The 11,828-nt window shown below is 42.5% G+C and overlaps 1 protein-coding gene across 4 annotated transcripts in view; it reads right to left on the minus strand.

The window, feature by feature from the left end:
• Nucleotides 1-10,337, minus strand: part of PRPF38A (pre-mRNA processing factor 38A) — a 130,017-nt gene extending 119,680 nt beyond the window's left edge. For 2 of the 4 annotated variants that reach the window (XM_069642191.1, XM_069642190.1), the window contains exons 1-2: nt 10,063-10,291; nt 4,426-4,585 (exon numbers count right to left, since the gene is read on the minus strand). In XM_069642191.1, the coding sequence (XP_069498292.1) occupies nt 4,426-4,585; nt 10,063-10,192 (290 nt within the window). In that variant the 5' untranslated portion in view covers nt 10,193-10,291. Of the gene's footprint in view, nt 1-4,425; nt 4,586-10,062 lie in introns of all 4 variants that reach the window. The other 2 variants (XM_069642192.1, XM_069642193.1) reach the window with 2 other exon arrangements.
• Between the last annotated feature and the right edge of the window lie 1,491 nt (nt 10,338-11,828).

The raw sequence follows: 11,828 nt of genomic DNA on the forward strand, positions 1-11,828 counted from the left end.
ACAGAGTATCATGGAATTCTCACATGTCCCTTTGCATACAGGTTCTCTGGAAGCATTCACTATTTCATGTATGGGGAGGTTCACAATAGCCTCCCTCTGATTAATTTACTCCACACACTAACCTTACACGAGTTGGGCACACAATTGTAATTAAAATAAATACTTAAGATGGACAGATTAAGTGGCCCGATTTTCATTGGGTCACCAACAATGCCCTTAACATGGCATTGCATCCTCTAATCACAGGCACAATTCACAGGTACCCGCCTCACTGCATTGGAAGCACCACGCCTCAGGCCCAATTCGTAATCTCACAAGTCTATAATTCAGCATCAATCAATAGCATACTGTGCAATATGGATGCAATTAATGTAGTACATCCAGTTATAACAAATTTTATAAAATGTGTATGCTTTGCATGGAATCTCTACATTGCAACTAACTGCAGAATGTGTTTTCTCTCAGTTTTGTGTATCCATGTGTTTGTTGCATTTTCTGTTTTGTCAAATGGTAATTTGCAAATTGAATCATATTTATATTCTATATATTTTTACATTTATTTTCTTTTTTTCAATTTAGTTCGATATACCAATATTCGTTATCATGATTGTTTAGCACAGCCCTGAAGAATAGTGGCTGCTCGAAACATGTGCCAGCTGGGCACACGTTTCACAAGATAATTAGGCTCAACACTGGTCATCTTTATGTTAAACCATGAGAAAAAGGTGAGGCGCTTGGTGCGACAGTGTGCTTGCACTATATTTACCTGTTCAAAGGTGTGTCACAGAGGCAAACCCTTTGCCAGTCTCCGACTGCACTGATATCTACTTCCCCACTTGCAGCGCAGTAGACTGGTGCACTCCCCAGATCATGTTTGGGCACTAGCCATAGTGAGTAGGCAAACAAGGTAAACGCAGTAAGTGTTCGGAAAGTTTTTCTGAAGCTCAACTAAGGGCTTAGTAAAACCATTCAACTGAGACAGTACAAGCCTCCACTCTTATTAAAAGGCTGTACCTCCCGAGTTATGGGTGGCGTAGACAGAGCAGCCAGGCTTATCATATGACGGAGAGAGGGTTGTAGAATCAGTACAAAGAAATTGTAACACAAATGGTCCAAAGAAACGCTGACACACTATGTATTATAAAAATATTATTTAAATACAAGTAGGCCCAGATAAATCTGGGAGGGAATAGGTGCTATCACATATGTAAGCACAATTATAAAAACACAACACTGTGCTTGAAGGTGCACAGCCCAATGCATATAACCTTATTTGGAACACACAAACAATAGTTACTTTTGGATTGTTTTCTCCGATTCAGGATAGAAAATATACTAGGAGTTGGACTGTGGGATGGAATATACAATTACACTTGGAACACAGTCTAAGATTAGTAAGAACGTATTACACTATTTTTGGATGGCTCAAGGCAGACCAGGGTTAGCTACACCCAAGAATACTTGAGTGGCACACAGATATTCCAGGCAGGTAAAACCTAATGGTTTAATATATCATGACAGTGTATGGGAGCGAGGGGTCCTCAGGCCCCCTCGCGTCGTACGCTCCTCAGTACAAGGCTTGGACCACGTACCTCCGGTAGTGGGATTGCCCCTTGCCCTTATGTAAAGTTAACCACGGTAGACTGCTACGTAGATGGGACTACTGAGCAGGACACAGGGCATCCATCTTTTGTACCCCCTTTCGACTCCATCTCGGGTAAACAGGCCTCACTGCGATAGTACAGCAATGTTCAGCTCCCCTTCCACCGCAGCAGCCAAGGACAGAGACAGATGGGAGAGAAGCCAGTTCGCATTTGCACATTGAGGCGCACTACATAGATGGATTTGAAACTTCAAGTTCTCACAGATGGCTTTACTACGGGATGTTGCAAAGAAAGAATGTATGCTAATTTCTAGTGAAGGTCAGCGGCTTTGATTTTCAGCTCGCGCCCTGAAGAGGCCCACAACTCGCACTGGCAGTATAAGGTTCTATTGTTTTTTGACCTTGAGAGACAGGGACCATGCAGAAAGAACTTAATTTGAAGAGGGGTTTTGGGGGGGGTGCAATAACGTTTGAGACGATAAGGCAGAAAATTCTTAAACTAGACCGAGTTTCATGTTAGTTCAGTATACGAAAAATGGTTGTCAAAAGCACAGTGGGATTTACGGACTGCATTACGCAGAGACACAATGGAAATTGCAAATATAATGTAAGTAAATCTTTAGCTGCTTTTATACCGGAATGAAGAATTAATGAATGGATGCATGAATAAATGAATGAAGAGCTTTGAAAAGATTTGTGGGATCGTCCTTGTAGCGGGCACATGGGCATGCAGGTCCACATTCCACACGCATGTAGACAAAAAGTCGTTTCTCATTGTGTACCAACCGCAATTTATTTTGTTAGTTTTCGCATTGATTTTAGAGCCGAACATACTGCATTGCACTATCCTTGAAAGCAAATAGTTTCAGCTTGGCCGTAATAAATAAAAAGAATAATATTAATAAAGATCGGCTGGCGAGACTAATTATAAATTTTATGTTTTCAAAACAGGTACATCCTTCCCTTTTGCCCCTGCCACCAGTTTCAGACACCAGCAGACGGTTTCTTCAGCCGCCAGCTGCAGCTTAATGTAAACAACTGCACCATTCTGATAATCTTATGGGACGATCGCCAAGGGCCCATATGCCCTTACGCGGTACTAGCGGCTAGAAGCAACATATCAACCTTTACGCTGGCCTAGTGCCTACTTGATGGAACAGCCTTGCGGTTCAACGTGCGACAAAAGTGCTTCTTTGAACGAAAACCAACACCCTGTGTACCATAAAGGAACAGCGCGTGACTCACGATAAAATTTTACGGATTTGCAGATAGAGATAAAAGAAAATAAATGACTTTGAGTTCCTATGGCAATTGCAGAATATTCTATAAACATTTAATGTCAAATAAATGTACTTTACCAAATTTACCGTGTTGCTGTTTGATTTTAAAGTACAGTTTCATATTCCGAATTGTTGTGAGCTGATCTGTGTTGGTTTCCGGGTTCTGTGTGAAGTCGCGTAGAAGACGACTGGGCGCGTTTGCCTACGCAGCACAGTAATGTCACGGAAAGAGGCGGGGAATATGAATTTTTTGATAAGGTCAGGCTCAGGGGCGGGGGATATGATTTAGTGCCGCAAAAGCAGGTCAGCCAGGGCGATGGGGGAAATGATAGGATTATCACAAAATGGCAGCTCCGTGGTGCCCGTTTTCGCGTGCGTTTAATGGACGAAAACTCGGGTAAGGTCCATAGGACATTTTTCTAAAATCGAGAGACTTAAGCTTAAAAACACACAGCCGACCCGTAGGGGCAATAACATTTTTTGACCAAACCATTCCTTTAAGCATGTATCACAATGCGTGCTCTTTCTTCGAGGTGCTACATTCCACTCTGCCTTGTCAGGCTAATACTATTATGAAAGGAAAGACAACGACTGCAATCCCCGATGCAGGAGCTCCATCAAAAAAGCGATTCACCAAATTGGGCAGTTATATGGCAATTATCAATAACAAAAACATTAATACCAATGTATTCAATGTGTGGGTTAGTAGAGCAATTAACGTAATAATCAAATCACTGCCATTAAGTTATGACACTGTGTAGCTCAAATAAATAAACAGGGTTGCCAGTCAACACCATACTTTAATAAATTGAAAAAAATAGACCCGTTTGGGGAACACACATCCATTAGGACGACAAGAGGAACATATCAGTGGATTACCATAATTATGGATCACACCTCCGATTGTCTTTATGCCTTGATAAATCCCTGATGGGCAGAACTTGTGGCCATGTAGTTGGCGGTAACCCTGTATTTTTTTATTCTTCAGAACAGCAACCCTGTTTATTTATTTATTTGGGCTACATACAGTGTCATAATGGCAGTGATTTGGTTATCACTTATCACTCTACTAACCCATACATTGATCAATTAGTATTAATGTTGTGCTTAATTGCCAATATTATTGAATGAGTGTATTGATGCACCATATAACTGCCTAATTTGGTGAATAATTTGATTATCAGGGATTGTACTCTTCTTTCCTTTTCTCCCAGCAGTTTAGCAGCTCTATACCATTTATATATACACACACAGAAATTGGAGTGGGGCAGCTTTCACAAGTTTGACAACCTCAGTACCCTTAAATTATGAGTGTATACGTGCCTTATGATCTCTCTATAACAGCTGGGTAACATCTCAGATTAATAATGACTCAGCACCCTTTGTATTATGAGGGGAATCCTGACATGAAATGGTATTGGTTATTTCTCCTACTCGCAGGGTAGACTGGGTAAATTCCAAACACAAGCACTGCACCAATGTTTCATCTAACAGAATTGGAAATGTAGATCCCCAAAAGATTACACAGCGTTAGCTTCTTACTTGAAATCTTCATTTTTGATAAATTCAACAATAATATCCTTCTCTGGCTGAATCTGGAGCATCTTCAGTGTTAAACACAGGAAGGGAGTCGGTTTTATGTTTCCACCAAAAACACCACCAACATATTTCAGTTCCATAGCTTTATCTACTACCAGCTCCGCTGAAATGAGAGGAAAAAAAAACAAAAAAAACAACAAAAAAAAAAAGAAACTGAGTCTTCATGAAGGATGCCATGCACAGAATGGACATACAGCTTTAACACAATAACTTTCCTTTACTCGAGAAATGTGATTAGTTTACAGATTTTAAAACTAAAAACTGTTAGACAAATCAAAATGTACAGCATGAGAACTAAGACATAAGCGATTTACAGTTACAGCACAGCACCCAATTTACATCTTTCAAGCTAGGCCATTCACCGCTGCATGGTATACGTGCCTTATGATCTCTACATAACGGCTAGTGAAGATCTAGGTTAAGAATTACTCCGTCTATTCACTTCTTATTCACCCAGATCCCTCTGGCTCCGACTTGATTTACTGCGACTTTGGAATGTCAAATGCTAAGGCCTAGCAATATTGTGGCTTTCAACTACCACGCTCAGCGGCTTGGTTACTTATATTTTACTGCAATTTGTCTTATGGCAAGCACCAGAATCGACGGTGGATTATAAAAATCCAGTAACATTAGAACTCCAAGGGCTTTTTTATGGTAATATCCATTAGACAGGATGAAGGCAAAACAGTGAATAATCTCAGGCTCCACCTCTCCACATATCATGACCCCACTTTATATAAAGGAAAGCAATTCTTAATCTGTTTTTGAAACTAAGCTCAATAAGTCAGACAGGAAACCATGCCTTCTGTGTGACTCAAGCACAACAGGGAGCTCCACCAGCAATCCAGCTTTAAGACAGATGTAAAAGCAGTGCATTATGCATACTGTATGACCAGTGACTTGTTTGATGTAAACATCACATGCTGTAAATGTGATTTGAAGGCCGTCTAGTACTATGGTAAATACAGTAAATCAGTTTCATTTAACCATTAAAGGCATGACGAGATATGTGCTTCTTGTTCTTGTACAATCACTCCCAGCCCGAACTGCAAGTAGCGTCAACTCCCGCATTGCCCTGTGCTGCTGCTTTCTTCTTTTTCTTATGGGAAACCGATCCGTCCTTAAGACTAGCAGTACTGGGAGACAGTCTTCCCTAGTGGATTTGTTGCATTTGTAAAGCTTCACAAATCACCTTAAAATTAAATGTGGTTACAAATTCTTCTTTTGCAACTTTGTGGTTACAAATGCACTGTGTCCAGGATGGTGCGCTGGCAGTGAATGTTTTCCTTCTACCCAGTTTTGATACTTGCGCAATTACCACAAACTGCTACTAAGAGTGGCTAGCACTCTAAAACGGCCTTTGCGCTTGTCGGTTGGCTGCCTTCCTGCCCTCTAGGGTTCGCACTCTATCTAAAATGAATGCCCTTTCACAGGGAAAACTGACGGATTCTAGGGCAAAATGGTCTGTGGCAGGATGTGTGGGGTATTGGCACTGTCTGGCTCGGAGTGAAACTGTAAAAGATAAAAGCACGATTTACATTTAAAACAGTACAGGTACAATTAATCATTTTGAGATACCAGCTTGAGCAACATGGAGTTTATGTTAGGTTTGTCTACAGTAAGCTATGGTATGATATGATCTAGAGTGGTGTAACAGAATATAACACGCCTTTAGTCTCAGAAACCAACGCAAACAGTTCTGACTTCCACATTCAAACATACACTTTCAGGCCTCACTGGCCTGCATGTGAAACTTCCCATCGATCTGGCCTGCTGATGCCTCTGGTCGTGCCTTCTGCTTAAGGTACTGCAATCAATGCGTCTCCCCAGCCCCCCACGATTTATTCTGCAGCGCTGGTTGTCCGTGAAGCTAGCTGTGCTTTTTATATTAAAGAGGGACTTTGTCTGCCTATAATGTGTGCGTCATTTCCTCGGCCTGCAAAGCTAAAGTCTAGAACCTGCCCCTGTGCTTTGCATCGCATACATGATGTACCTATGTGCAAAATCAAGCGACATGTGCGGTCCTTGACCCTTGGTGGTTCCCCTTAAACTGAATGGGCATCCAGCTCAGGGAAAGAGCAAGGCATGTCATTTGTCCTAGACTATTTAAAACCCCCATTACAGTCAAGGCGTTTTCTGGAGAGGTAAAAAGCTACATTTGCTTTTGGACATTTAACTGTAGACACGTTCAACCGTCCGTATGTATTTTGGCATCGCGCTTCCTGTCCTTGGCTTATCTGATCTGACTGGTGCAAAAAAAAGGCATTCCTTCAATTTAGCCGTTTGAGACAGGCAGCTGCTATTCTGCGGTTAGAAAGAGGAAGTTATGTCCTATTCATTGTCTTCTGTTAAAAGTAGTCAAGCAACAGGCTATGCGTTTGTTCTTCGCAGGCCCAGGTTCGTTTGTAATAAATGGAACCTATATTATCTACAGCATGTGTACATGCTTGCCTTTTGAAAGCAGCTCCTGCATTATGTGTAAGCCTGTGCAACGCACATCAGTGGCCTCTCGCTGATGGCATCACAGAAGTCGCACGATCTGTCATAGATAGTTCGTGCTTTATTCATAAATCACAACAGAAGTGTAACCCACTGACGACCAGAGGAAGGCCGCCGACTAGAATGGCCTCAAGCCAATCATGTTGAGGTCTCATCGGTGTTTCAATCCCTGGACCAGCGAGATCAACCGATCTCGACCCTTACTCAGCAACCCGTGCCTTCACAAGTTTCCCTGGACCAACCAGTTGACTGACCAGCTCTCTCCGTTACCTCGCTGCAGCCATTCCCATTGCATCCTGGAACTTGGGAGGACCTTCAATTTGTGCTACAAGACACCTGCTTCTGGCTTTTCAGACTTCTAGTTTTAATGGCAGCTGTGCAAGGCCTGCCCCTTTGTTCGCCCAATGAAGATCGCCTGTCACCACCTGATCACGGTTACTCCTGTTGAAACCAGTCTGCTTCACTCCCTGGAGGTCTGTTGCTCCACAATTGTCTTCTCCCTTTCATCGCAAGGATGATCAGCTGGACAGTCTCTGGAACCACAATACAGGTATCGCAACTAACCAAAACAACATTTTGTGCATGAAAGAGACCTCTGCACCCTCCAGTCTTTGGCCTCCCACAACCGGACCAAGCACAGAAGTACACGTTCCCAACGGAATCCAGAACCTCGGAAATGGTCTCAGGAAAAATTGGAGTAGAGGGGTTTGTGGGGGTAAGTTAACAAGTCATATCTCTCCCTTTCCTGGCTTCGCTCAGTGATGGTCTACTCAAGGATCCTGTCCGGGGTCTATGCTAGAGCAGCTGGATTGAGAGTTACTTTCCTTAACTTTGAATCGCAACCACTGGCATCGTCCAACTACTCGGTAAACCTACCAGAAAAAATATCTTTTGGAATTTATGACTTTGGGGCACCATATATCAGGGAACCATTTTAAAATTGCTCTTAGGTGTTTCTAATGTTTTTACTGCATCCAACTACTCTCCTGTATTGCACTAGTTTTAAATCAAATGCATTTCAATCTCTTCACAAGAGTGAATGTGCATATGTATTTTATAGCAATTGTGTGACAAACTTACCTAGAGGTTGAATTGCTTAGTACACATTTTCAAAGGCCTAATAGATCATTGCATATTTTTGTACTTACTTGTCAAACTGCAATTATTTGTGCACTCTGTCTTATTGTAGCCCTAGATCACACTCTCACCACTCCCGAGTCCAAGCCTTGCCGCTCTGCTACCTACATAGTTTGGGTTTTGCTAGACATCAGCGTCTTCAAACCATTATAAGTACGCCTCCCTTCACCACCAGTGTTGATTTTGGAAATCTCCCTTAAGACCAGAGTAGAATATATTATGTATAGCACACTACCATTTTATTAGGCTACCAATGTTAAGAAACTTTCTTGTGCAACTTTCCTCCATCGGCGTCAATTGAGCCCCCCAGCATACCTGGGGTCTGACAGGATCCCAACAGATTTTTGATGTGACCGAGTCCCTTAAACCCCACCCACCTGCTTCACTCATTTAGTTTGGTAGGCACGGGGGACACTGGTCAGTCCCTTTGGCTACCAGTATCAGAAATGTATCAAGCTTTGTTTTCCCCCCTTTATTTTTACAATGTAGCACTGGAGGAACACTGTCTCCCTTTCATTTTACTTTAAGCATCCTAGTTACTATTGTGATGAATATTGAACAGGTTGCTGGCAGTGAACCATTTTTCATCTTTTTTTGGTAAGCCGTGAACCTTTGCCCTTTTTACCATGATCATGTCTTTTGAGAAGCATATTCTTACAATGGCTGTTCCTCATGCCATCTCTCCCTTTACGGGTCGAAAATTGCCAAATGTCCAGCATCGACATACAATAACACCAGCCCATTTAGTGTTTCCTATTCGTTTTTGGCAAGTAGTGCTTTTTTCAAATCCCCAAGGCTACCAGTGCCTGTCCCCATTTTGCCTTTTTCTATTATCAATACTATCTCCCTTATTAACGGTAGAGCAGGGGAAGGGCCCCCCAACCCCCTTTCTTTTTCTCCAAGGTGTGTTTCTCATTCGTGTCCCACCCACCAATAACAGTGCAACTTTATTTGTACATATTTTACTATGGCTTGCACTATTACTTGTATACAAAAATGCTGTGGCAAACCAGAAGGCGGCGTGTGACTATTGTGTGCCATATTGAAGGGATTTGGTTTAAATAAAAAGAAAAACGCCCATCTAGCCCTACCGCTCTGAGGGAATTTCCCTACCGAATAAAAGCAATAGTCTGGAGTCCAAATAATAGAAGCTAACTGGCCCTACCACTATGTACAAAGTTCACCAATGTCCCAAAACACACAGTTTGACACAGGACACTCCCCGTCATCGCTCTCTTCATGTGAAGAATAGACTACCCCAACAGCATCTCTATCGGAATGCCAGAATACCTTATGAAAAAATTACAAATACAGAACACAGCAGCAAGACTGCTCCTCAGACTCAGAGAGAGAGAACACATTGCACCAGCAGTGAAAAAACTACACTGACTACAGCATATCACAATAAGGAGCACAGATTACCCGATTTCTCTATATGCTAATATGTTATTATATTTACAGCAACCGGTACTCAATCCATCCATCTCCGTGTACGCAGAAATCAGGGAGTACAGGCAAAATACAGCACACAGCTCCCACTCAAAGCCCAGTTTCGAGAGGATCCCGTCGCAACAAGCAGCATTTGCTACCCACTGTAGTTTCTGTCGATATGGTAGGAAAAATAAAAGCAACGCACGATGGTGGAAGCATTAAGGTTATACTACATGAGTAATACAAAATGGGTGGCTTGCTGGCACGGAGGTTGGAACCTCAGAAGTAATAACAGGGTCGAGGAAAAGGTTCGTGTAAGTTAGGTATGATAAGTACTGTGTACAATGATGAAAGGAAGAACAGCGAGAAGCGAGGTATGCTAATCGTTTGGATCATATTCAATAAACAAGGAATTACAAACACATGCAGAAATAGCTAGTTCTTATCGCTGGAGTCCGTGGCCAATAATATACCGGCAATCCTGTAACCAGATTCAGTCCCCACCCAACTCACCCGTGAGGCCGAAGCATTCCTCCTTCCAGTACTTGGACTCGTAGATGCGCGTGCGGATGATCTTCTCCACCAAATATTGTGGATTGGTTCCATGGATGCTATGCGCATCCTTCACCGTACGGTTTGCCATCGTCCCTAGCAAACTGTTATGACATTTCACCCAGCCCCCTTCGAGGGCGCACAGCAGCAGCGTCCGCGCAGCAAAACCATCTGGGGCACTGTGTTATGACGACACTTCCGCCCGAACGTGTCACGTGTACACGGGAAGATTGTTCGGAGTTCTGTACTAGGGCTTCGGTTGCGGCCACGTTTAGGTCAGGCAAAGATAGACTGCGCTCGGTTATCTGCTCTCTTTAGATTGATGATGTTCCGACTGAAATAGGCATAGTAACCGCCTCGCAGATTGCGCAAGATGATATGTCCTAAACTCGGGGGCGCAACGAAACCTACATGTCGGGGGTGCCCACTTCAAAAATTGGGCGGGACTACCTTGGACGCTCCACCCCCTCTGTTCTACACCAATGTGTTGTCTGGTGTATCAAATGGTACGTTTTAAAACACAATATGCCAGTAAGAATTAAAATGCTATTCGATTTATAGACAGCATACACATTTAGTTGCTTTGATCATTTTATATGCCAAGGATAGCAACTTTAAAAAAAAATATCAGCATACACATGTAGTTGCTTTGATCATTGTATATGCCATGGATAGCAACTTAAAAAAATATTCTTCAGGGGAAAAAAATACACTGTACACTATGTCATTCCACAGTAATAAATGACTACACTGCCTGCACCAAAATGTCAGTGTAGCCATGTAATAACAGATGCATGCCTACTTTATTATAGATGCCCATTAAAAAAAAATAATAAGATCATGCCACAGTAATAAGTGACTAGTGTAAGGAACTCATGGTGGCAACAGTAAAGACAGACAAAAGTTATAACAGTTCAAAAGTTTATTAAACTGTCTGAATGGGTGAGAAAAACACCTAATCTAAACCTAAAGCTGAGATGGGAGCAAGCTACGACCATCAAATTATAATAAGGCAGTCCTAGTGGCGTCTTGCCAAATAAAAAGGCCCTATACAAAAAAAAAACTTTTGCCTATCCTTTCCACTAAGTAACAAAAAGAGTGTGGGATAATGTTCACCAGAAAAGAAAGAAGTGTTCACAAAATGATAAGTCAGGATGGTATGGGTGGGGTCTCCCTTTACCACTTTTTAAGCAAGGGACAAGGTGGGACTTCTGAGTACAGCACACTCCTCGGCCTCTCCAGCACGAGGTTCACTATTCCATTCAACAATATCAGGACCTTCAGGTTCCAAGTCTCTTGTGCCAAAGTCTCTTGCCTTAGAAGGCCTGCTGGGCCAAAATAACAACCAAAAATTCCTTTGGTATTCTTGCAGAGTGGGTGATTGCTCTTCGCCCCTACCTGCCTACATTTGAAAATCAAAATTCCTGAGATGTATGCCCCGCCCACAGCCACACAAGACTCCGCCCATTTGAATACAGCTCCGCCCACACACCCCGCCCACCTCCGTTGTTGTAGCCTTCAGTTTGCTTACTATAGCATTGAAAATCATTCATTTAATGCTATATTAAGCAAAATGAAGTTGGAGCCGCTGCCGAAATAATACTGCTTTCAATCCATGTCATTGGATGGAAAGCAGTATTATTACGGCAGCGGTGCCACATTCATTTTGCTTACCATAGCACTGAAAATCATTAATTCAATGCTATAGTAAGCAAAAAGAAGGCGGC

The sequence above is a fragment of the Ambystoma mexicanum genome, chromosome 1q (assembly GCF_040938575.1).
Source record: "Ambystoma mexicanum isolate Mex_15411 chromosome 1q, UKY_AmexF1_1, whole genome shotgun sequence".
NCBI classification, from domain to species: domain Eukaryota; kingdom Metazoa; phylum Chordata; class Amphibia; order Caudata; family Ambystomatidae; genus Ambystoma; species Ambystoma mexicanum.